Source organism: Oncorhynchus mykiss, chromosome 18 (assembly GCF_013265735.2).
Source record: "Oncorhynchus mykiss isolate Arlee chromosome 18, USDA_OmykA_1.1, whole genome shotgun sequence".
Classification (NCBI taxonomy): Eukaryota; Metazoa; Chordata; class Actinopteri; order Salmoniformes; family Salmonidae; genus Oncorhynchus; species Oncorhynchus mykiss.
In genome coordinates this window covers 12854799-12879401 of record NC_048582.1, presented here as the reverse complement: position 1 = coordinate 12879401, position 24603 = coordinate 12854799, and the positions used below count along the sequence as shown (strand labels likewise).

The 24603-nt window shown below is 44.5% G+C and overlaps 4 protein-coding genes across 8 annotated transcripts; 3 read left to right on the top strand and 1 right to left on the bottom strand.

Annotated features, from left to right (window-relative positions):
* Positions 1 to 290: 290 nt before the first annotated feature.
* Positions 291 to 4925, bottom strand: LOC110495518 (histone-lysine N-methyltransferase SETDB2). Of its 2 annotated transcripts, XM_036951326.1 has the most exons (10): positions 4831 to 4925; positions 4460 to 4536; positions 4209 to 4322; positions 3984 to 4136; positions 2991 to 3831; positions 2691 to 2860; positions 1275 to 1550; positions 858 to 1063; positions 690 to 778; positions 291 to 574 (listed from the first exon to the last, which is right to left on the bottom strand). In XM_036951326.1, the coding sequence occupies exons 2-10, from the start codon at positions 4485 to 4487 to the stop codon at positions 457 to 459; spliced, it is 1995 nt and encodes a 664-aa protein (XP_036807221.1). In that variant the 5' UTR covers positions 4488 to 4536; positions 4831 to 4925; the 3' UTR covers positions 291 to 456. The 2 variants fall into 2 exon arrangements, with proteins under 2 accessions (XP_036807221.1, XP_036807220.1); XM_036951325.1 differs by having other exon boundaries at positions 4460 to 4919.
* Positions 4926 to 5344: 419 nt separating this feature from the next.
* LOC118941033 lies at positions 5345 to 9962 on the top strand. 2 transcript variants are annotated; one of them, XM_036951358.1, is made up of 8 exons: positions 5345 to 5503; positions 5740 to 5950; positions 6138 to 6260; positions 8064 to 8296; positions 8745 to 8882; positions 9121 to 9394; positions 9505 to 9588; positions 9681 to 9962. In XM_036951358.1, exons 2-8 carry the CDS (start codon positions 5764 to 5766, stop codon positions 9836 to 9838), a joined length of 1197 nt encoding a protein of 398 aa, XP_036807253.1. In that variant the 5' UTR covers positions 5345 to 5503; positions 5740 to 5763; the 3' UTR covers positions 9839 to 9962. The 2 variants fall into 2 exon arrangements, with proteins under 2 accessions (XP_036807253.1, XP_036807252.1); XM_036951357.1 differs by having other exon boundaries at positions 5346 to 5536.
* Positions 9963 to 14028: 4066 nt separating this feature from the next.
* LOC118941031 (coagulation factor VII-like) lies at positions 14029 to 17073 on the top strand. Of its 2 annotated transcripts, none has more exons than XM_036951351.1 (8): positions 14029 to 14214; positions 14544 to 14710; positions 14818 to 14842; positions 15239 to 15352; positions 15469 to 15612; positions 15804 to 15898; positions 15992 to 16112; positions 16241 to 17073. In XM_036951351.1, the coding sequence occupies exons 1-8, from the start codon at positions 14118 to 14120 to the stop codon at positions 16783 to 16785; spliced, it is 1308 nt and encodes a 435-aa protein (XP_036807246.1). In that variant the 5' UTR covers positions 14029 to 14117; the 3' UTR covers positions 16786 to 17073. The 2 variants fall into 2 exon arrangements, with proteins under 2 accessions (XP_036807246.1, XP_036807245.1); XM_036951350.1 differs by having other exon boundaries at positions 14033 to 14214; positions 14538 to 14710.
* Positions 17074 to 17190: 117 nt separating this feature from the next.
* On the top strand, positions 17191 to 22153 carry LOC110512308 (coagulation factor VII). Of its 2 annotated transcripts, none has more exons than XM_036951344.1 (8): positions 17191 to 17346; positions 17566 to 17729; positions 17864 to 17888; positions 18020 to 18136; positions 18231 to 18371; positions 20482 to 20609; positions 20694 to 20814; positions 20903 to 22153. In XM_036951344.1, exons 1-8 carry the CDS (start codon positions 17289 to 17291, stop codon positions 21538 to 21540), a joined length of 1392 nt encoding a protein of 463 aa, XP_036807239.1. In that variant the 5' UTR covers positions 17191 to 17288; the 3' UTR covers positions 21541 to 22153. The 2 variants fall into 2 exon arrangements, with proteins under 2 accessions (XP_036807239.1, XP_036807240.1); XM_036951345.1 differs by having other exon boundaries at positions 17229 to 17346; positions 17463 to 17729.
* Positions 22154 to 24603: the final 2450 nt, after the last annotated feature.

Genomic DNA, 24603 nt, shown 5'->3' with positions numbered 1-24603 from the left:
CGGGAACTTGCAGGTGCCTTGGTGGAAGAGTGGGGTAACATCTCACAGCAAGAACTGGCAAATCTGGTGCATTCCATTAGGAGGAGAGGCACTGCAGTACTTAATGCAGCTGGTTGCCACACCAGATACTGACTGTTGCTTTTGACCCCCCCTTTGTTCAGGGACACATTATTTCATTTCTGTTAGTCACATCTGTGGAACTTGTTCAGTTTATGTCTCAGTTGTTGAATCTTGTTATGTTCGTACAAATATTTATACATGTTAAGTTTGCTGAAAATAAATGCAGTTGACAGTGAAAGGACATTTCTTTTTTTGCTTTTTTTTTACCATCATACACATCTTGGGGTCATTGTGGCCTGGTCTGAAGGCAGATTTGTTTACAGCACAAACTGACTATGTAATGGGTGTAGAAGCAGGCTATAAAGGAGTATTTTGTTTCTGTGTTCATCTCAAGGTTCAGGCCAGCAGTCCCTGACAGCCTTCACAGCCACACTGACATGTCACTTTCTGTTCCAGGTCACTGTCAGGGCTGTGGGAGTAGTTCCAGGTCAACTCAGTCCCCGCCTTCACCACTCTGCAAGAAAATATAGAAAAAGCTAAATCTGCTATTGGTACTGATATATCAACCCATCGCATAGTTTTATCACAAAATCATTACCCATTAAAAAGGGACTATTCAGGACACTTACTTGCTGGTGAAGAAGGCGATGACGGGGAAGTTTGGATCATGAGAGTCAGTGAAGACGTTCTGAACAAATAGGTTGGGGTCGCAGCTGTGCTGTAGAGACAAGTGGTCAGAGGTTATGAGTGGGTGGGTTAAAGAATGGGAGTAGATAGTCACACCGGCATACACCTACATTTATGAACCTTCCCACGTTCCCCTCCTTCGTGGCATCTAGGTAATACAGGTGCTCCATAGGGTTCTGCTTTGGGCCCAGTTTTTTGGGGCTTGTGCTTGTGGACACAGACAGCTTCACATCCACTTCTTTCATGTGTGCTTGGGAATTCAGCTGAGGCTTCTGTACCCCATTCTCTTGCTCCACACCCTCCTCAACCTCCATGCCTGAAGAAGGAAAAGTGTAACAGGAAAGAAAATAAGTTATACTGCATACTATCTAGGCACCCATAATGCCTCGTTTCTCAATGTTCATCATTGGGAACCATAGCCTGGTTAAACCAGTGGAACAATGATGAGTGCAGCTGTCAGTCTGGTTTAACCAGGCTAATGGAACCATGAAGCCCCCTGAAGCATCCGTTGGCCCAGTTTCCAGTACCTGTGAGAGGTTGAACTGGCAGGGAGTTTCCCACCAACACAGCTTGGATCTGTGGAGAAAGCTCCACCCCGGGCCTCTGGATAACGGGCACATGAAGCCCGTCAGGAGGTGAGGAGGGGGGCGAGGGCTCCAGGGTCTCTGCAGGCGCTCGTCCCTCCCCTGCCGGTGCCAGCCACTCATCTACCACCTCCACCTCGTCGTCGGAGGGAAGGTCCGCCTTCTGGCGCTTGGGTGGGAGGGGCTCGTCGGAGTCCAGTCCTGCCCTGAGAACTACACCTGAAAGGAAGGGAAGTTAATAAAGTTTCAGATCCTTGATTTGGATCCACAGTTGAGCCTTTATTAAAGGGATGGTTCTTATGCAAATACAGTGCCTTGTCAAAGTATTCATCCCCCTTGTTTTTCTTATTTTGTTCCATTACAACCTGTACTTTAAATGGATTTTTATTTGGATTTCATGTAATGGACATACACAAAATAGTCCAAATTGGTGAAGTGAAATGAAAAAAATTGTTTCATAAAATAAAAAAATTCAAAACAGAAAAGTGGTGTGTGCGTATGTATTCACCGCCTTTGCTGTGAAGCCCCTAAATAAGATCTGGTGCAACCAATTACCTTCAGAAGTCACATAATTAGTTAAATAAAGTCCACCTGTGTGCAATCTAAGTGTCACATGATCTGTCACATGATCTCAGTATATATATATATATATATATATATACACACACCTGTTCTGACAGGCCCCAGAGTCTGCAACACCACTAAGCAAGGGGCACCACCAAGCAAGTAGCACCATGAACACTAAAGAGCTCTCCAAACAGGTCAGGGACAAAGTTGTGGAGAAGTACAGATCAACAACAACAAAAATATCTGAAACTTTGAACAGCCCACGGAGCACCATTAAATCCATTATTAAAAAATTGAAAGAATATGGCACCACATCAAACCTGCCAAGAGAGGGCTGCCCACCAAAACTCACAAACCAGGCAATGAGGGCATTAATCAGAGAGGCAATAAAGAGACCAACGATAACCCTGAAGGAGCTGCAAAGCTGTTAATGGGATTTATCTGTTAATTGAATGATTAGAATATTAATAGAGACATAGAGCCATACCCCAAGAGACTTGCAGCTGTAATTGCTGCAAAAGGTGGCTCTACAAAGTATTGACTTTGGGGGGGTGAATAGTTATGCACGCTCAAGTTCTTGTGTGTTTCACCCCAAAATATATTTAGCATCTTCAGAGTGTTGTGTAAATCAAATGATACAATCCCCCCAAAAATACATTTTAATTCCAGGTTGTAAGGCAACAAAATAGGAAAAATGCCAAGGGGGTGAAATATTTTCGCAAGCCACTATATGTACATTTTCACTGAACAATCATTTTAAGCTTACAGGACCAAACTGTCAGTTTCCCCTACCTGCGTATGTGCACACGAACGTGCCCCTGTCCAGGTCGTCACGGCAACGCACCCCCCATCCTTTGTTTCCGGTGGGGAAGACCTGCAACCGGACACGCAGACCCCGCTGAACCACACGGTTCTGGCACATACCACGGTCACACCCACACCAAGGACCGCATTCGTACAGCCTAGCAGACACACACAGATACATCTCATGAGTAGTTGGTAATGGCACGCACTCACCAGGCACAATAGATACACAAAGGACATGAACACAACAGGATTGCTGACAAGGACCAGACGCCCAGCCCAACTCACCCTTTGGGCACATGCTCAGACAGCCTCTGGTGGGAGTAGTGTTTGCCGCCTGGGGTCAGACAAGCGCAGGCGCAGCTCTCCGCATCACCACAGCCGTCAGTGCAGTCGCAGCAGGTGGTGAACAGCGGGCCCGAACTGAGGAAACAGCCGTGAGGCCAACGCTCCTTCCTGTAGCGGAAATCCTCCGGCCGCACTCCTTCCTCCTGCAGGCATAACTCCACTGGCGTTGGCTCTGACCCCCGGCTCAGGTCCCTCTCAGCCAGCCCGGGTGGGCGCCACTGCGGTGGCCGCAGACACTCCAACTGCACCAGGGGGTCAAAGGTGAAGTCGTCCACCTGCAGAATGCCGTGACTCTCTGTGGCAACCAGAAAACATAGCACCTCCCCTGGGGTGCAGAGACTCAGCCCACAGGGAGCCTTGTAAACAACACCCCGTGCCGTGACCTCAGAGTCCAACTCTGCACCCTCAGAATTCTCAGAGCCCTCCCCCTTAGAGTCTGGTTCAGTCCCATCACAATCGGTCTCAATCCCAGTAGTGAGAGGTGGGGTGGGAGCACACTGCCGCTGGAAGGAGCAGAGTAGTGGGATCCTGAGAGGGTTGTGGCCCCGGAAGTGGTGTGCGGACGGGGGCAGGTGGGGCACACAGGCCTGGCTGCAGGTATGGAACTGGTAGGGGGGCAGCAGGGGAGTCATGAGGTCCTCTCTGTTGGGGTAGGGGGGCGACAGGGGGATGATGGAGCCATCGTAACGGAGGGGTGAGGGAGGGGATACGGGCTCTGTCTGTTGGGGGGGCAGTGGAGTCTGAGGGTCGTCAATGTCAGGGACTGAAACTGTGAGGATTTCTGTGTGGTGGAGACAGATGTTGGGAAGATGTTAGGCTAGCAGCAAACTGAGATATTGGGATAGCTCACAGACCACGTTTGGATCCAATCAATCCAAACCTCACAGTCAGAGATACTATAATGATATACTGGGTGTGAAGTAGGCTATGTACCTGCACCAATAACCACCTCCACAAAAGACTCATTCCCAGTGGCAGGGGCTGTAGTTGTAGCTGGGGCTGTAGTTGTAGCTGGGCCTGTAGTTGCCGGTGTCACAATCAGCCCGGAATCCAATAAGGTAATCATATTCATCCCCTGGACATATTCTAAAACAAAAACAGAACAATTATTGCATCAATGGCCAGTATGTGTATGTGTGTGTACTGTATATATGGTACCTCTGTCTGTAGCAGTGCAGGTCTTGATGGCATGCTTCAGGTGTGTCAGATATTCATATAGCTCATCAAATGTTTCTTCCACATCCACCTGTACCCAGAATGACTTTGCCCTCGCTGAAATCAGAGCAAAAAATGTCAGGAACAAATCATTTGCATGATGATCTCCAACAACAACTGGGCCCATCTTTCAAACTGGATTAAATGTATGTGAAACTAGAAACAATATAACGGTATAAGTGAAAATTCCTCACCAACTTCTGTTTTCTCTGACCCATCCATTTTCAATATTGATGGATGGTCAGCTGGTTATGATTTCCTCTGATACCTGCTAAGAAAATGTGCAATTGGCTAAGCACATAGTCAATATTATGCCGGATATATAGCCTACCAAAGACCAACCTAGTTAAATATATATTGTTGGTATCCAACGTCGATGGCCTAGCTAGTACTACCAGCTAACGTACACCAGTAAGGATGTTGGAAGTAACAACGTTAGCTAGATCTCTAGCTATCTTTGCTATGCTGCATGCATTGATTTCAGGAAGTTGCTTGCAAAAAGCATTATTATACAAGTGTCGACACCAATTTACAGTTCGTTCAAAACATAAGCTAATGTACCTACTGCCTTATCTATTTAAACCTGATAGTATCGATAAATGTTACTTTGTCTACTTCCATTGATGAAATTCGAATACCCATAATGCACTTCACTATTTTGTTCATATAGAAGACAAATCCAACATATTACCGATCTTCAAATCCACAGTTTCGTAACAAAGGAATGGGAATCAGATGGATTTACCAATTTTACATTCGCTTGAGACAAACGTTTCAATATTTAATGTCTCCTTTTTAAAACTGAATATATATCTATTCTCCATGAGCTTTTTATGAATTGACCCAGTTGAAAAGTGAAACAGTTCAATTTTACTACGAATATTAAACTTTAACTTTAATGTTCGTCATCTTGCAAGTTGAGGGACTTATGTACAGTTGGCGAGAGTTGATTGTCTGACGGTTACAATATGTAAATTGGTAGTTATGTCAAACTCTGGTTATGTAGCGGGCTATTTTCTAGGTCTATTCATTAGAGCAAAACGTTTTGCAACGACAACGAATTTCTTATTGGACAAGTTTAGGTAGTCCCTCCCCGTTTTGGTCCGTTTGGTGTCAAGTGAATACAACCCTGTGTAGTTTTGTAACACAGCAATAATGAATTTACGCAAGTTCTATATCGACATTATTATGCGCATTCTGGTGTTCATACGTGCAGCAGAAACTACACCTTCAATAGGGTGAGGATCATTCTACAATTTGACATTTATACGGTAGGACCGCATATGTTTCTTAAACCACTAAACAATGTCAAGGAATTCTGTCCTGTCTATGTCCACGTTTGAACTCTTTATTACAGCTCGCATAACGTTACCTATATAGCCTCCTGGAGCACCAGTAGCCACAGGGTAACCCATCTGAACATAGACTACTATTATTATTTAAATATACATGTTTTTGTGTTTGATTTCTGAAGTAACGACACCAGTCTCTAGCCGAGATGACCCAGGTGCGAAGGTCGGTGGGAGAGGCGCTGTGGGGAATGTGTGCCGCCGACGCCATGTCCATGCCTGCGCACTGGTACTACAACATCGATGACATCAAGAGAGATTTTGGAGGATGGATCACCGGCTTCAACGCACCCAACAACAGACACCCGTCCAGCATCCTCACCCTCTCCAACTCAGGTATGTTAACATCACCCTTTACTGAATTTGAAAAAATGGTTGTTTATTGGTCATGAATTATGACATGAGTGTTTGATATATGCAAGAGCATTCATTCTTCACCTGATGTTCATCAAACTGGCAATAGGTACATTAAAACATTTTGAGTTAGTCCTTAATCTGTTCTCTCTTTCCCTCCGGTCCATAGCGGGGAGCGGTCGCACTGCATGGTCCTCTGGTGGGAACAGACCCCATGTTGTGGGTAGCGTAATCCTCCATAACAAGCTCAAGTTCTGGAAGGCATCGGGTGGATCGGTCCACTATCACCAAGGTGCTCACTACTCACTTAATTTCAGTTCATCTCAGGAATGAATGTAACTAAATGAAAAAAGTAACTGTCTCTGACCTTGGTCTGTATACAGTGCCTTGCGAAAGTATTCGGCCCCCTTGAACTTTGCGACCTTTTGCCACATTTCAGGCTTCAAACATAAAGATATAAAACTGTATTTTTTTGTGAAGAATCAACAACAAGTGGGACACAATCATGAAGTGGAACGACATTTATTGGATATTTCAAACTTTTTTAACAAATCAAAAACTGAAAAATTGGGCGTGCAAAATTATTCAGCCCCCTTAAGTTAATACTTTGTAGCGCCACCTTTTGCTGCGATTACAGCTGTAAGTCGCTTGGGGTATGTCTCTATCAGTTTTGCACATCGAAGAGACTGAAATGTTTTCCCATTCCTCCTTGCAAAACAGCTCGAGCTCAGTGAGGTTGGATAGAGAGCATTTGTGAACAGCAGTTTTCAGTTCTTTCCACAGATTCTCGATTGGATTCAGGTCTGGACTTTGACTTGGCCATTCTAACACCTGGATATGTTTATTTTTGAACCATTCCATTGTAGATTTTGCTTTATGTTTTGGATCATTGTCTTGTTGGAAGACAAATCTCTGTCCCGGTCTCAGGTCTTTTGCAGACTCCATCAGGTTTTCTTCCAGAATGGTCCTGTATTTGGCTCCATCCATCTTCCCATCAATTTTAACCATCTTCCCTGTCCCTGCTGAAGAAAAGCAGGCCCAAACCATGATGCTGCCACCACCATGTTTGACAGTGGGGATGGTGTGTTCAGCTGTGTTGCTTTTACGCCAAACATAACGTTTTGCATTGTTGCCAAAAAGTTCAATTTTGGTTTCATCTGACCAGAGCACCTTCTTCCACATGTTTGGTGTGTCTCCCAGGTGGCTTGTGGCAAACTTTAAACTACACTTTTTATGGATATCTTTAAGAAATGGCTTTCTTCTTGCCACTCTTCCATAAAGGCCAGATTTGTGCAATATACGACTGATTGTTGTCCTATGGACAGAGTCTCCCACCTCAGCTGTAGATCTCTGCAGTTCATCCAGAGTGATCATGGGCCTCTTGGCTGCATCTCTGATCAGTCTTCTCCTTGTATGAGCTGAAAGTTTAGAGGGACGGCCAGGTCTTGGTAGATTTGCAGTGTTCTGATACTCCTTCCATTTCAATATTATCGCTTGCACAGTGCTCCTTGGGATGTTTAAAGCTTGGGAAATCTTTTTGTATCCAAATCCGGCTTTAAACTTCTTCACAACAGTATCTCGGACCTGCCTGGTGTGTTCCTTGTTCTTCATGATGCTCTCTGCGCTTTTAACGGACCTCTGAGACTATCACAGTGCAGGTGCATTTATACGGAGACTTGATTACACACAGGTGGATTGTATTTATCATCATTAGTCATTTAGGTCAACATTGGATCATTCAAAGAACCTCACTGAACTTCTGGAGAGAGTTTGCTGCACTGAAAGTAAAGGGGCTGAATAATTTTGCACGCCCAATTTTTCAGTTTTTGATTTGTTAAAAAAGTTTGAAATATCCAATAAATGTCGTTCCACTTCATGATTGTGTCCCACTTGTTGTTGATTCTTCACAAAAAAATACAGTTTTATATCTTTATGTTTGAAGCCTGAAATGTGGCAAAAGGTCGCAAAGTTCAAGGGGGCCGAATACTTTCGCAAGGCACTGTATATCTTTAAAAGCAGTTCTGTAAGGAAAATATTTATTGACAATACATATGATCAATTATTCAGTTAAGTATACATCCATATCTCTGTGCAGGTCTCCAGGCTGGTGAGAATACCCTGAATGCCATCTGCTCCCTGAGGGTGGCACAGGCCCTGACAGGGGGGAAGTTTGCCAGCGTGGCAGAACCAGCGGCGAGGGGGGCGGTGCTGGCTGATTACGTACACTTCATGACCACGCCAGGAACACATGGAGACACCTACGCAGAGTCCTTCCACAGAGCATTCTTCTCCGACTGGCAAGACACCAGACCCACTTCCTCAAGCAAGGTAATGCACGCGCACATGCATGCGAGGTTACACACCTAACCAGACAGTGTCTCACAGTTTGTCTTTTCCATGTGTTAGTCATGTCTTGTCTATGTGTTCCAGGTGTTACGTTTGTGTGTCTTGTCTATGTGTTCCAGGTGTTACGTTTGTGTGTCTTGTGTATGTGTTCCAGGTGTTACGTTTGTGTGTCTTGTCTGTGTGTTCCAGGTGTTACGTTTGTGTGTCTTGTCTGTGTTCCAGGTGTTACGTTTGTGTGTCTTGTGTATGTGTTCCAGGTGTTACGTTTGTGTGTCTTGTGTATGTGTTCCAGGTGTTACGTTTGTGTGTCTTGTCTGTGTGTTCCAGGTGTTACGTTTGTGTGTCTTGTCTATGTGTTCCAGGTGTTACGTTTGTGTGTCTTGTCTATGTGTTCCAGGTGTTATGTTTGTGTCTTGTCTATGTGTTCCAGGTGTTGGAGTTTGCAGAGCAGCGCTACCAGCAGAAGATGAACGTGTCAGTCCCTGACAGCCAGCTAGACGCTATTGGCTGCCTCCCCATGGCCATCCCCTTTGTGCTTCTCTCTGCCACAGCCAATGAGGACCAAGCTGCAAGTGTTGCACCTTTTTTGAAATATTTGAATAGGAGAATTTCAATTGCATTTCCTTGATCCTTCTCTCCTTGCCTCATCTCAAAACCCATTGGATAAGAAGGTCAGAGGGGAGGGACCGTTGAACTCATCCAATGGGTTTTGAGAAGGAGAAGAGAACACAAGAAATTAAGATTTTCCCAATGAAACTCTCTCTCTCTCCAACTCTTTTACTGTCCTTTCTCTCTTCCTCTCCCAGGTGTCTGCAGCAGTGGAGTTTGTCCGGCTCACCCACCCCCACCCCAAGGTGGAGAAATATGTGACGCTGTACGCCCGAGCCCTCCATGCCACTCTGAATGGGGCGTGTCTGAAGCAGCAAGCGGAGGCCTTCCTCAAGTCACCCGACCTGGACGCATGGGACACTTGCAAGCCCTACATACAGAAAGCAGCCAGGTTTCCAACCTCTTCTGCAGAGGGGCTCAAGGTTCACCAGAGTGCAGTGGAAATGCTTGGCATGGCCTGCTACACCCGAGGTGTCTATCACTCTCTGTCTACCTATCCACAGCAGTGTGATTTAGTTCCATTTATGTGTGTGATGCAAGTGTCCACTGAGTCTAATAGAAGTTTGTGTGTCCTTTTATAGGTGCCCTCAGTAGTATGTTCTACCTAGCACATGAGTTTCACAACGACCCTCATGGAGGGATCCTGGCAAACACCAATTGTGGCGGCAAGTTTTTTTTTTCTTCATGTGGTGCCAATTCATCTGTTTTAAGGTGTGTGTTTTGAGAATTGTCAGTCTAAAGTGTCTGTCTTTTTCAGGAGAGAACTGCAACAGGGGTTCTGCTTTGGGGGCTCTGCTGGGGGCAAGGGCAGGGTACACGGGTGGATCTGTACCCCAGGAGTGGAAGGATGGATTGAGGAACACACAGGAACCAATCCATGAAATACTAAAGATGCTCCGAGACTGCCCCCTATAGGACTTAAAGCCAGCATCAGAGCACTGACACACATACCTTACCTTACCTTTTGGTTGGTGTTCACATGCTGGCCGTTGTATGCACAAAAAGATACCTTACAATGAAAAAGATTACTATGCACAAATAATTACCTTGTGTAAAAGTGCTTATTTTCCCAATTTTACTCTTAAGGCCTTCCAGGTTTACCTTGGTTTACTCCCCAGCTGGAAGCTCAGCTATCTCTCTCGACCATACATCAAGTAACTATTCTCAGCTGTGTCTCCATTAAATATATTTTAGAGATCAGTTGGAGTTTACGCACTAAAGGCGTCCGCATACATAGGTTCGGTTTGCTCCTAGCAGAACTCGGCCAGGCGAAGTGAACGTCTGTGCGCGCATACTCCCTTAATATACCTTCGCTTGAAAAATTAGAAAGAAGTGGAAATATTACTGTTTGTACCTCTTGAGACGCCATAGTCAGTACACTCACTTCCTCAAAATAGTCTCAATTAATTTAAGAGAAATCTGTAAATAATTTTACGTTTTTGGTGAGGAGGTCTTAGTTGCGCAAATTTACATCTAAGATTTTTGGTGCAGTATTTCTTAACATCTGCATGAAAACTAGTCGTCTAGTTGAATGACAACAAGCACTTCATTGCAGATTCCCTATTGTTGACCAATCACCGACGAAGGGGCGTAGACTTAGTCTACGGAACTTTGACAAGCCTCAAGAAAAACATGTGTGATGAACAGCCGGGGGAAAACCCTGCCGAACGTTCTGTAAAACGTTACAGAATTTCATCATAATATATGCGCGATCTTTTTCGAATTTGAATCATACCATAAGCTTTAAACTCATATCGAGTTTGAGTTGAAGAAGAAAAAGTTAACCTAGTTTAAAGTACATTTGATCATATACATTGATTGCAGAAGCAGGTAGACCGTAGCCTGCAACATTTTTACATTCCTTGTTTCCAAGTTATGCAAAGGGAAACATTGTGAATGGATTATGGAGGTTCAATGGTAACTTATTTTATCAGTCTTATTTTCATTTTAATAGAACCTAGTGAAGTTATTTGAAAGGTAATATGCCCTGCCAAATTGTGTTTTAAAGTTGAATAAAAGCTTTTATGCTGGTCGATTATGCGCACATACAATAGTATACACTGTTACAATCTCTTATGTACTGTAATTAAGGTGTGAAAACCTTCATTATCTAACATCTACAGTACATGCTGCTTTTCACATGGATCATGTTTATTATCTATATATTTTTGTATCCTTCAGGCCCAATAAATGGTGTCTCATCACCAAATCTAACCACCTGTCAACAACTGTTATTGTACTGTCTTCTTCATCATTACAGTGCCTTCAGAAAGTATTCACCCCCCCCCAAAAAAAATAAGAATAATAATAATTGTGTTACATGGATTAAATTGAGAGTTTTTTGTCACTGGCCTATTTTAAATATATATATATATATTTCACCTTTATTTAATTAACCAGGTAGGCTAGTTGAGAACAAGTTCTCATTTACATTTGTGACCTGGCCAAGATAAAGCAAAGCAGTTCGACACATACAACAACACAGAGTTACACATGGAATAAACAAACATACAGTCAATAATACAGTAGAAAAAGTCTATATACAGTGTGTGCAGATGAGGTAAGATAAGGGAGGTACGGCAATAAATAGGCCATAGTGGCGAAGTAATTACAATATACCAATTAAACACTGGAGTGATAGATCTGCAGAAGAAGAATGTGCAAATAGAGATACTGGGGTGCAAAGGAGCAAGATAAATATATACAGTATGGGGATGAGGTAGTTGGATGACCTATTTACATATGGGCTATGTACAGGTGCAGTGATCTGTCAGCTGCTCAGGCAGCTGGTGCTTAAAGCTAGTGAGGGAGATATGAGTCTCCAGCTTCAGTGATTTTTGCAGTTCATTCCAGCCATTGGCAGCAGGGAACTGGAAGGAGGAATTGGCTTTGGGGGTGACCAGTGAGATATACCTGCTGGAGCGCGTGCTACGGGTGAGTGCTGCTATGGTGACCAGTGAGCTGAGATAAGGCGGGGCTTTACCTAGAAAAGACTTGTAGATGACCTGGAGCCAGTTGGTTTGGCGACGAGTATGAAGCGAGGGCCAGCCAACGAGAGCGTACAGGTCGCAGTGGTGGGTAGTATATGGGGCTTTGATGACATAACGGATGGCACTATGGTAAACTGCATCCAATTTGTTGAGTAGAGTGTTGGAGGATATTTTGTAAATGACATCGCCGAAGTCGAGGATCAGTAGGATGGTCAGAGGGTAGGATGGTCAGAGGGTATGTTTGGCAGCATGAGTGAAGGATGCAAAATAGGAAGCCGATTCTAGATTTAATTTTGGATTGGAGATGCTTAATGTGAGTCTGGAAGGAGAGTTTACAGTCTAGCCAGACAACTAGGTATTTGTAGTTGTCCACATATTCTAAGTCAGAACCGTCCAGACTAGTGATGCTGGACGGGCGGGCAGGTGCGGGCAGCCATTGGTTGAAGAGCATGCATTTAGTTTTACTTGCATTTAAGAGCAGTTGGAGGCCACGGAAGGAAAGTTGTATGGCATTGAAGCTCGTCTGGAGCTTAGTTAACACAGTGTCCAAAGAAGGCGTCGTTCCTAACTCAGTTGCCGGAGAGGAACGAAGCCGCTTAGGTATTTCACCATGAGGCCAATGTAGGTAGCCTAATGGTTTGAGCATTGGATCAATAACTGAAAGAAGTTCAGATCGAATCCCTGAGCTAACAAGATAAAAATCTGTTTTTTCTGAACAAGGCAGTTAACCCACTGTTCCTAGGCTGTAACTGTAAATAAGAATTTGTTCATAACTGACATCCCTAGTTAAATAAAGGTAAAAAGTGTTGACTTTAAAACAGTTCCAATGTTTAATGGCTATGATAAGAGAAAACTGAGGATGGATCAACAACATTGTGGTTACTCCACAATACTAACCTAAATGACAATGAAAAGAAGGAAGCATCTACAGAATACAAATATTCTAAAACATGCATCCTGTTTGCAGCAAGGCACTAAAGTAATGCTGCAAAAAATGTGGGAAAGGAATTCACTTTTTGTCCTGAGTACAAAGTATGTTTTGGCCAAATCCAATACAACACATTACTATGTACCACTCTCCATATTTTCAAGCATATTGGTGGCTGTATCATGTTATGGGTATGCTTGTAATCGTTAATGACTGGGGAGTTTTTTTTAGCATAGAAATTAACAGAATGGAGCTAAGCACAGGCAACATCATAGAGGAAAACCTGATTCAGTTTGCTTTCCACCAGACACTGGGAGATGAATTCACCTTTCAACAGGACAATAACCTAAAACATGACAAATCTACACGAGTTGCTTACCAAGAAGACAGTGAATGTTCCTGAGTGGGCGAGTAACAGTTTTGAATTAAATCTGCTTGAAAATCTATGGAAAATGGTTGTCTAGCAATGATCAACAACCAATTTGACAGAACTTGAAAATGTTTTAAAAGAATTATGGGCAAATGTTGCACAATCCCAGTGTGTGAAGCTCTTAGCGACTTACCCAAAGGTGTTGACTCTGGTGTGAATACTTATGTAAATGATATATTTCTGTATTTCATTTTCAATACATTTGCAAACATTTCTAATAACATGTGATTATGGGGTTTTGTGTGTAGATGGGTGAATTTGATCCATTTAGAAATCAGGCTGTAATACAACGAACTGTGGAATAAGTCAAAGGGTACAAATACATTCTGAAGGCCCTGTATCTTCCTCAGTGACAGTTCTGTCTTCCCTCCCTCAATATGACGTGTTAGTTCTATAGTGGCAATAGACTACATTAATATTGATGTGGGCAGTTATTTTAGGAAGCTGCGTTGAGGATATGTTGCCTCAGAGCCATTATAGCTTTCTGCACTGTAAACGATACTGCCTTTCAAAGCAAAAGAGCAGTAACTGCACATTTCATCAACAATTAGTTATTTACAGTTTTGATACAATGAATACATGCTTTATCATGTGGACAAATATCCTGCCTCCACTGTGTTGTTATACAACAGCACCTCCTGTTGGTGTGATACTAGTAATGCCTCCATGGCTCCAGTCCAGTCATTGTATTTCACAATGTTAGTCTCCCAGTCAACTGCCCTGTGGGTTTACCCTGATACATGTTCTGTCAGGGAGGGGAGAGAGAAATTGATTTGCTGTGCGTGTGTTTGTGGAGTATGTGTTTGTGGGAGGACTGAACTTGGATTGAGCCCTGAGAGCTCAGTAATGGAGTCGTCTACGACCACGGACGCTCTGAAAGTGCAGCTCAGACACCTTATCCTGCTAGTCCTCTATATCCCAGCCTGCACCGGACTCCCTGGAGGTGAGTCTCAGATCAGAGGATGTGAATTACTTTAGTGGTCTTGGTTGAGCCCTGTGCCTTTCAAATACAGCACCACACGCTGCTGGCTATTCAATGCCCTGCTTGACTTCCTGTCTGTCTATCTGTCTTTCTGTCAGTCTGACTGTACAGAGACTGTTTACAGCCTTGTGTGTGCAGTAATAGCAACTTTTCAACCACCCATGGTCTTCATTGGGATTCTTCTTCCTTTTCCTACTATTTGTACTCTGTTCCTATGGAAGTTTGTTGGATGTCTATCAATTTAAAGTCTATGTAGTGTGAGCAGTCATGTCCCATCCTGGCAGCTCCAGTGTTCCTGAGCACACAGGAGGCCAATGAGGTGCTCCATCATCAGCGGTCGCGGCGTGCTAACAGCCTGCTGGAGGAGCTGAGACTGGGAGACCTGGAGAGAGAGTGTCTGGAGGAGCAATGTGGCTACGAGGAGGCACGGGAGATCTTCACCCTCCCCGAACAATTGGTGAGTTTAAACTGAATGATCAGATGGAATCTGAGGAGGTAGGTTCTCCATATTTGTCCCAGAACATTAGAGTCTTTTTAAATAGCCCTCTCTCTTGTTTTATGCAGGAGGAGTTCTGGAAGAGCTACTCAGGTAGGCTATCTTCAGGGGACTCACCTACTCATTCCAGGGGTTTTCTTTATTTTTACTATTTTCTACATTGTAGAATAATAGTGAAGACATCAAAGCTATGAAATAACACATATGGAATCATTTAGTAACCAAAAAAAGGGTGGCTACTTTGAAGAATCTAAAATATATTTAGATTTGTTTAACAATTTTTTTGGTTACTACATGATTCCATATGTGATATTTTATAGTTTTGATGTCTTCACTATTATTCTACCATGTAGAAAATATAGTAAAAAATAAATGAGTAGGTGTGTCCAAACCTTCGACTGGTACTGTACATTTAGCCAAATCTACATATATTTCTCGTTTCTCATTATAATGGTTCTAATAATAATCTAATATTGTCTCTGTCTGTAGTGGTGGATCAGTGTGAGTCTGGCCCCTGCTTGAATGGGGCTACCTGTGTAGGTCAGGTGAACACCTACATCTGCATATGTCTCCCTGGGTTTGATGGACGAAACTGTGGCCAAAGTAGGTACAACACACCTCTGTCGAATCACTGAAATTGGCTCTTGGATATTCTTCAATAATGGTCTCCATTTCTCTTGTCTCTTGGTTCCTGTCTGTCTCTATCGCCACCTCCACAGCCTTGATGAACTCTTATGATGGTTGTCTGTACAGAAATGGGGGATGTGAGCACTTCTGTACAGAGTTTCCAGACCTGTCTCACCATTGTCACTGTGCCCCTGGGTACAGCCTGGACAATGACAGCAGTAGCTGCATACCCCAAGGTCTGTATCACACTGGGCCAAACCCTAACAACTACAACTCCCAACAGCCCTGTGCTTCTTGAGGCCATCTCCATACAAGCACTTAATCTTCTCCTTTTGTAGTCCTTCTCTTGCCTGTATTCTCTCTTTATCCTCAACTCCTAACCTCTCTCCCTCTCGCTCTCTCTCTCTCTCGCTCTCTCTCCTCTTAGTTCCGTTTCCCTGTGGAAGAATTGTAAAAACGTTCAGGCCCGGGCCCCGAATTGTGAAAGGCACAATTTGTCCTAAGGGAGAGTGCCCATGGCAGGTATAGCATTTACTGTAGTTATTGACTGACCAACACGTGGCTAGATCCAGATCTATGTCTGTCTCACTCTCTCCTCTCCCTCTGTCACTGCAGGTTATGCTGGAGTACATGAATGAATATAAATGTGGGGGGATCCTCTTGGCTCCACATTGGATCCTTACTGCTGCCCACTGTATGTGGCACACGACTGCCTCCCATTGGCAAGTCACAGTGGGTGAGTGGGCAAATGGTATTACAGTGTTCTCTCAACGCTCCCAGTATCCCAGCTGCCACAAAACCCAATTCTAACTATCACCTCTGAGTGTTCACTGTCCACTGATCCTGAGTTCCTCCCCCTTCAAGGTGAACACAACCGTGCGAAGAAGGAGGGCACAGAGCAGGTTCGCCGGGTGACGAGGATGCTGATCCACCCCCAATACAACCACACCTCCACAGACCGGGACCTGTCTCTGCTCTACCTCAAGAGGGAAGTAGTGCTTGGACCCTTCGTGGTGCCTGTGTGCTTGCCCGCCTTGGACGGCTCCTTCGGGCGCACACTGGGGGCCATGCGCACCTCCGTGGTGAGTGGCTGGGGCCGCCTGGCTCAGTCGGGACCCCCGTCCACTCTGCTCCAGAGGCTGGAGGTTCCTCGGGTCCCCCTACAGGAGTGTCGCACCACAGGCCTCAATGTGACCATGAACATGCTGTGTGCTGGGTTCAGGGATGGGAAAAAGGATGCGTGCCAGGGGGACAGCGGAGGGCCCCTGGTCACCCGCTACAAGAACACCTGGTTTCTGACGGGAGTGGTGAGCTGGGGTAAAGGGTGCGCCCAAGAGGACGTCTATGGAATCTATACCCGCGTCTCTAACTTCCTGGACTGGATCAATCAGACCATGGCGACCGGCTGAGTGGGAGTGTCCATTTAAAAACACCCCTCCAAAAAACACTGACATATCTCCTCAAGGATGATGCTGGATAATAGCCAAGACACAATCCTGCTCCAAACTAGAATCTGGATTAAGATGTAAACTCTAAATATAATGATGACATTAATCTTTATAGTTTCTTAGACAACCCTAAGATATATATTTTCTTTGATCCAATTATTAACAGAATAAATAAATAGTTATTTGAAAATAAAGTTGGATTGTTTTCCTAACTGATAAGAAACATAACACAACTTAGCGTGCATGTAGCCCTGAGATCAGTGATGTAACTGAAAGAGTGGGAGGGGCTGTGAAAGGGGCTGTGAAAGGGAGGGAAGAGCCTGCATAGGGTCAATGACAGAGGAAGGTAAGCACGTGTTAGGGGAGGGTTAGGGCCCAAATCAAGATTTTGTCCAGACTTTGGACCTGTGGACTGAGAGGAACAGAGAGCGACAGTGTGCTTAGATATTCTGAGGGCAGTCATCATGTGGCTTCATGTTCTCTGTCTTACATTAAGTATCCGCTGCTGTCATCCCGCCTCAGGTAAGTTAACTTACCCCTACGTATGTGTTTTTGTGTGTGTGTTTGTTTATAACTTTAGTTTGTAAATATGCATTCATTTATGTACAATACATATGTACCTGTTTGCCTGTGTGCAGTTTGTGCATGTGTGTGTGTGTGTTTGTGTGTGTCTGTGTGTGTTTGTGCATATGTGTCTATGTGTGTGTGTGTGTACAACTCCCCTCTCCTCCGGTCTTGCAGTGTTCTTGGCGCGGGACCAGGCCCATGGCCTCCTCATCCGGCCTAAGCGTGCCAACAGCGGCTGGTTCGAGGAGCTCAAAAGGGGGGACCTGGAGCGAGAATGCCTTGAGGAGAAGTGTTCCAAAGAGGAGGCGCGGGAAGTGTTTGAGCACGAACAGGCTACGGTCAGTGCCTGGTTGAATCACAATCTGATCATGAACAGACCATAGTCTGCATGATAGGCAAAAAAACAATAATGACTCTGAACATGATTCCTACCTGATATCCTCAGTGAATTGTCCCCATTCTCTTCCCTTAGGAGGAGTTCTGGAGAAACTACAATGGTGAGCTTCTGTGCAGTGTGTCATTTCTACAGTCACAAATACCCAGACACCACCACCACTATATTTTAATCTTTTAACATCTTTGTTGATCATGAGATCCCAAATGTACACAAATGTATTCATCCTTACAGTTCAAGACAGCTGCCAATCTGACCCCTGCCAGAACAAAGGAAGCTGCTCTAGCATATCAGGATCTTCTTACACCTGCCTGTGTCTGCCAGGCTTCAGTGGACGGAACTGCGAGCTAGGTAAGAGTTCTTGATGGGAGATGTTTCTGTGGAAACTTTAGTTTCCAAGGTTTCTTTTTCCCATTTACTTACATAAACACATTCTTTATGTCAGCATTCAAGGCCATTCCTGACTCCTGCTTGCATGAGAACGGGGGCTGTGAGCACTTCTGCGAGGAGGAGGGGGGCCGACGCAACTGTTCATGTGCAGACGGCTATTTCCTGGGGACTGATGGACAGCGTTGCCTGACACAAGGTTAGCAGTCACAGCCACAGGCCATGGGCCATGTCAACGTTGTATGATCAGTTGTATTGTCATCATCTATGATGTTATCTGTGGATGCATCCCAAATGGCATCCTATGTCCTATACACCGAGTGTACAAAACATTAGGAACACTTTCTTAATATTGAGTTGCACCCCCTTTTACCTTCATAACAGCCTCAATTCGTCAGGGCATGGATTCTACAAGGTATCTAAAACGGTCCACAGGGTTGCTGGCCCTTGTTGATTCCAATTCTTCCCACGGTTGTGTCAAGTTGGCTGGATGTCCTTTGGGTGGTGGACCATTCTTGATACACACAGGAAATTGTTGAGCGTGAAAAACCCAGCAGCGCTGCAGTTCTTGAGACACTCAAACCGGTGCGCCTGGCATCTACTACCATACCTCGTTCAAAGACATCTAAATCTTTTGTCTTGCCCATTCACCCTCTGAATGGCATACAAACACAATCCATGTCTCAATTGTCTCAAGGCTTAAAAATCCTTCTTTAACCTGTCTCCTCCCCTTCATCTACACGGAATAAATAAGGGATCATAACTTTCACCTGGTCAGTCTACAGTATGTCGTGGAAAGAGCAAGTGTTCCTAATGTTTTGTGCACTCAGTGTATAGTGTAGTACTTTAACAAAAGTAGTGCACTATATAGGGAAATAGGGTGCCATTTGGGACGTACCCTCTGGTTGTAGTATATACACCCTCTGGTTGTAGTATATACACCCTCTGGTTGTAGTATATACACCCTCTGGTTGTAGTATATACACCCTCTGGTTGTAGTATATACACCCTCTGTGCATTCAGAAAGTCGTCAGACCCCTTTACTTTTTGTAAAAAAATGTTACTTTACAGCCTTTTTCCTCATCAATCTACACACAATACCCCATAATGACAAAGCAAAAACAGGTTTTCAGAAATGTTTGCTAATTTAAAAAAAACTGATATCACATTTACAAGTATTCAGACCCTTTACTCAGTATTTTGTTGAAGCACCTTTGGTAGCGATTACAGCCTTGAGTCTTCTTGAGTATGAAGCTACAAGCTAGGCACATCAAAGATTTCTCTGTACTTTTCTCTGTTCATCTTTGCCTCGATCCTGACTATTCTCCCAGTCCCTGTTACTGAAAAACATCCCCACCGCATGATGCTGCCACCACCATGCTTCACCTTAGGGATGGTGCCAGGTTTCCTCCAGACGTGACTCTTGGCATTCAGGACAAAGAGTTCATTCTTGGTTTCATCATACCAGAGAATCTTGTTTCTCATGGTCTGAGAGTCTTTAGGTGCCTTTTGGCAAACTCCAAGTGGGCTGTCATGTGCCTTTTACTGAGGTGTGGCTTCCATCTGGCCACGCTATCATAAAGGCCTGATTGGTGGCGTGCTGCAGAGGTGGTTTCCCATCTGGAAGGTTCTCCCATCTCCGCAGAGGAACTCTAGAGCTCTGTCAGTGTTACCATCAGGTTCTTGTTCACCTCCCTGACCAAGGCCATTCTCCCCCAATTGCTCAGTTTGCCTGGGCGGCCAGCTCTAGGAAGAGTCTTGGTGGTTCCAAACTTCTTCCATTTAAGAATAATGTGGGCCACTTTGTTCTTGGGGACCTTCAATGCTGCAGACATTTTTTGGTACCCTTCCTCAGATATATGTCGGCACTCTACGGACAATTCCTTCGACCTCATGGCTTGGTTTTTGCTCTGACGTGCACTGGCAACTGTGGGACCTTAAATAGACAGGTGTGTGCCTTTCCCAAATCATGTCCAATCAATTGAAGTCACCCTAGGTGGACTCTAATCAAGCTGTAGAAAAATCTGAAGGATGATCAATGGAAACAGGATGCACCGGAGTTCAATTTTGAGTCTCATAGTAAAGGGACTAAATACTTATGTAAATAGGTATCTGTTTTTTATTTGTAATAAATGTGCAAAAATTTTAAAACCTGTTTTCGCTTTGTGATTATGGGGTATTGTGTGTAGATTGCTATTCATTTAATCAATTTTCGAATAAGGCTGTAACGTAACAAAATGTGGGAAAAGTCAAGGGGCCTGAATAATATCTGAAGGCACTGTATGACCTCTGGTCTCTCGTGGCTCCAGAAACAATGGCCTGCGGGAAAGTTCCTGTCCTGCACGGCAGCGCCTCCGAGAAGGGAGACGTACCGTTGGACCCCCGTTCACGCATCGTGGGGGGAACAGAGTGCCCTAAGGGTCACTGCCCCTGGCAGGTACAGTATGAACCAGTGGCGGCGGACAAGTTTATGTATCTGACGTAGAGGTGAAGTCTCTTTCCCCACGGTGTGTTTCTACAGGTGTTGTTAGTGAGAAATGAGAAGGGCTTTTGTGGAGGAGTCATCTACAAACCCACCTGGATCCTCACTGCCTCTCACTGCTTGGAGAATATCAAGGCCCAGCACCTGAAGGTGGTGGCAGGTATGGACTGTTTTTATTTAGAAAAGAGTCAATACAGCTGTTGTGTGTTGAAGTCTGAGTTGTTTCAACCTTTTCTGAATGTGCCCAGGTGAACATGACACAGAGAAAGACGAGGGTACGGAACAGACCATAGATGTGGCAGAGATCATTATGCACAACAGCTACGTGTCAGACACGGCGGACAGCGATATCGCCCTGCTACGTCTGAAGACTGCCATCACTATGACGCCTTTCGCCGTGCCCGTCTGCCTGCCCACCCGCTCGATGGCGGAGCGTGAGCTCTGGGCCATCAACCTCCACACGGTAAGTGGCTGGGGCCGGCGCAGCGAGAACGGCCCTACGTCACGTGTCCTCCGGCGGCTGGAGGTGCCACGTATACGTACCCAGGACTGCGTTGAGATGAGCGGTGTCACGCTAACGGCTAACATGTTCTGCGCCGGCTACATCGAGGGCAAGCAGGACTCCTGTAAGGGGGACAGCGGCGGACCACTAGTCACCCGCTACAGAGACACCACATTCCTTTTGGGTATCGTCAGCTGGGGAAAGGGGTGCGCCCGGCCGGGGAACTACGGGATTTACACCCGCGTGTCCAACTACCTGGACTGGATCCACAACTACACGGCAGAGCAGCCGACAGTGCAACCGACAACGCAGCCGACAGCACAGCCACAGAACACCACGACCACACTACAAAACACCACGGCCAATCCAAATGCAGTCTTATAAGTGTCACAGAACAGGAGCAGTGCTGAGCCCAGTACCTTATTGGGTTCAACTTGTAGTACATCTCTGAAACCATATTTGGCTTTCAGATTATATTATTTATATTTATCATGTTTTGTTTCTCGTGCTTCAACTACACTTTCTAAAGTTTTTCTGTATGTTTGTTGATTTTATGGTTTGATTTCCCTCTGAATTTTTTTTTTTTAATAAACGCTTGATTGATGCCAAAGTAAACTGACCCTTCTGCTGTGTCATGATAACCATCAAGGCAAACTGACTCTTACATAAGTTGGTGTTCAATTACAATGCATTTGCCATCTTAAAACAAAGCTGCTTGCATTCTGCACAAACCCCGCAGGCTCTTTGTGTATGTGGGGACAGTCACTGCATTATATGTTATGACCCCTGTGCAGTTAGTTGGACCAACAGGATTGAGGGTATAAAATGTAATTTTGTATTATCAGGGAACAATCTTCTCAAACTAAGGCAATTGTATATGTATTTAGCAAAATATGACCAGAATAGTGGTAGACATATGAACACAAAGGCTGTCAGAATTGCTGAGTGTTGTAGCCGTTTCAAATATATTACAATAAAACACTGTTCTAGAAGCATTCACTGATGTCTATTAATTAACATGATATGCAATATGATTCTGTAAATTGTGTTAAAATGAAGAAATGTGATGTGAAACCTTCCCCGTATATATTGCACCCTACTTGAAATCCCATTTGAGTAAATCAGTGATTGTTACTCTTATCTGTGAATCTATCTAAAAGATAGCGAAGGAGTCAGGTGCAGGACACATATACGAGTAACAATCACTGATTTACTCAATCCAAAACGTAACAAAATCCTGTTCCAAACAAGGACAAAACAGGACTCAAAATACAACACACCGGAATACACGAAAGACAATCACGCACAAAACAGAAAGGGAAACCAGAGGGTTAAATAAGGAACATAATTATGAGATGGGAACCAGGTGTGTAAACAGACAAAACAAAAGGAAAAATGAAACATGGATCGGTGGCGTCTAGAAAGCCGGTGACGTCGAAAGCTACCCGAACAAGGAGAGGGAACCACTTCGGTGGAAGTCGTTACAATTGGTCTGTCATTGCCACAACATTAATAGGTGTAATATGCCTAATCCTAATAAAAAAATATGATAGATATGTAGATAACACAACCAAATTAGGCAGGTTTGCAAAATGAATAATCTTTGTAAAATATTAGCAAAATGTTTCTAAAAATTTGCAAAAAACTCTATTTATATAACTGACTTTGGTTAGCATTTGGAGCCTTCATTTCTGTATTTTATTTTCAAACAATAAATTATAATATTCCTAAAGGGTTCTTTCACTGGTTTGTATTGATTATAATGATATACAATAATATGCCATATTGTTAAATGTAAAATCTAAGTATTGAATCCTGACATTCCAACATAACATTCTAACAAACCGCCTGCTGATGAGGGGAGTCAACTTACATAGCTGGCGAAGTACTAAAGTCTTAGGTCCTATGGTTTTTAAGATGAGATCCACACAATAGAATGTTCCATTGTTGCATGTGAACATTCCAACTTGTCTCAACATTCCTTTATCAGCCTGTGAACATTGTATTGCTTAGACTCCCATACAACAAGATATATAAAGGTGTGAAAAACATAGTAATCTACTGTTTAGGAGATAGGCTGTCATATATCAATTTGATCAGGGGCTTGTGGGGAACAATTTAATACCATCAAACCTTTGCTACCCAAAAGTGGATTTTTTTTCCGCTGGCCCATGGACTAGAACAGGCATTGAAACAAGCAAGCAATTCTATAAAGTTGTTTAAATACTTTGTAGCCTAGCTACTTTCTCCTGTTGTGCATCAGTGGGTCTATTTACACTGGGGGTACCTTTGGACCCTCCAAACAAGAGATAGGCCCTAGCTGTCTCTGCCTGGCCGGTTCCCCTCTCTCCACTGGGATTCTCTGCCTCTAACCCTATTACAGGGGCTGAGTCACTGGCTTACTTACTGGTGCTCTTCCATGCCGTCCCTAGGAGGGGTGCGTCACTTGAGTGGGTTGAGTCACTGATGTGATCTTCCTGTCTGGGTTGGCACCCCACCTTGGGTTGTGCCATGGCGGAGATCTTTGTGGGCTATACTCGGCCTTGTCTCAGGATGGTAAATTGGTGGTTGAAGATATCCCTCTAGTGGTGTGGGGGCTGTGTTTTTGCAAAGTGGGTGGGCTTATATCCTGCCTGTTTGGCCCTGTCCGGGAGTGTCGTTTGATGGGGCCACAGTGTCTCCCGACCCCTCCTGTCTCAGCCTCCAGTATTTATGCTGCAGTAGTTTATGTGTCGGGGGGCTAGGGCCAGTCTGTTATATCTGGAGTATTTCTCCTGTCTTATCAGGTGTCTTGTGTGAATTTAAGTATGTTCTCTCCAATTCTCTCTCTCTCTTTCTCTTTCTCTCTTTCTTTCTTTCTTTCTCTCGGAGGACCTGAGCCCTAGGACTATGCCTCAGGACTACCTGGCCTGATGACTCCTTGCTGTCCCCAGTCCACCTGGCCGTGCTGCTGCTCCAGTTTCAACTGTTCTGCCTGCGGCTATGGAACCTTGACCTGTTCACCGGACATGCTACCTGTCCCAGACCTGCTGTTTTCAACTCTCTAGAGACAGCAGGAGCGGTAGAGATACTCTGAATGATCGGCTATGAAAAGCCAACTGACATTTACTCCTGAGGTGCTGACCTGTTGCACCCTCGACAACCACTGTGATTATTATTATTTGACCCTGCTGGTCATCTATGAACATTTGAACATGTTGGCTATGTTCTGTTAAAATCTCCACCCGGCACAGCCAGAAGAGGACTGACCACCCCTCATAGCCTGGTTCCTCTCTAGGTTTCCTCCTAGGTTCTGGCCTTTCTAGGGAGTTTTTCCTAGCCACCGTGCTTCTACACCTGCATTGCTTGCTGTTTGGGGTTTTACGCTGTGTTTCTGTACAGCACCTTGAGATATCAGCTGATGTAAGAAGGGCTTTATCAATACATTTGATTTGGTTTGAGCTACAT

What these genes read in the sequence shown, in the direction of transcription:
- LOC110512308 (XM_036951344.1), top strand. Translation starts at nt 17,289, where the DNA reads ATGTGGCTTCATGTTCTCTGTCTTACATTAAGTATCCGCTGCTGTCAT. An exon ending in CTGCTGTCATCCCGCCTCAG is followed by an intron (nt 17,347 to 17,565) that starts GTAAGTTAACTT and finishes CCGGTCTTGCAG; the next exon opens with TGTTCTTGGCGCGGGACCAG. An exon ending in GCACCTGAAGGTGGTGGCAG is followed by an intron (nt 20,815 to 20,902) that starts GTATGGACTGTT and finishes GAATGTGCCCAG; the next exon opens with GTGAACATGACACAGAGAAA.
- LOC110495518 (XM_036951326.1), bottom strand. Translation starts at nt 4,487, where the DNA reads ATGGATGGGTCAGAGAAAACAGAAGTTG. An exon ending in CTGCACTGCTACAGACAGAG is followed by an intron (nt 4,137 to 4,208) that starts GTACCATATATA and finishes TTTTTGTTTTAG; the next exon opens with AATATGTCCAGGGGATGAAT. An exon ending in ATCGCCTTCTTCACCAGCAA is followed by an intron (nt 575 to 689) that starts GTAAGTGTCCTG and finishes ATTTTCTTGCAG; the next exon opens with AGTGGTGAAGGCGGGGACTG.
- LOC118941031 (XM_036951350.1), top strand. Translation starts at nt 14,118, where the DNA reads ATGGAGTCGTCTACGACCACGGACGCTCTGAAAGTGCAGCTCAGACAC. An exon ending in CTGCACCGGACTCCCTGGAG is followed by an intron (nt 14,215 to 14,537) that starts GTGAGTCTCAGA and finishes CCATCCTGGCAG; the next exon opens with CTCCAGTGTTCCTGAGCACA. An exon ending in TGGACGAAACTGTGGCCAAA is followed by an intron (nt 15,353 to 15,468) that starts GTAGGTACAACA and finishes CCACCTCCACAG; the next exon opens with CCTTGATGAACTCTTATGAT.
- LOC118941033 (XM_036951358.1), top strand. Translation starts at nt 5,764, where the DNA reads ATGACCCAGGTGCGAAGGTCGGTGGGAGAGGCGCTGTGGGGAATGTGT. An exon ending in CAGCCAATGAGGACCAAGCT is followed by an intron (nt 8,883 to 9,120) that starts GCAAGTGTTGCA and finishes TTCCTCTCCCAG; the next exon opens with GTGTCTGCAGCAGTGGAGTT. An exon ending in GGCAAACACCAATTGTGGCG is followed by an intron (nt 9,589 to 9,680) that starts GCAAGTTTTTTT and finishes TGTCTTTTTCAG; the next exon opens with GAGAGAACTGCAACAGGGGT.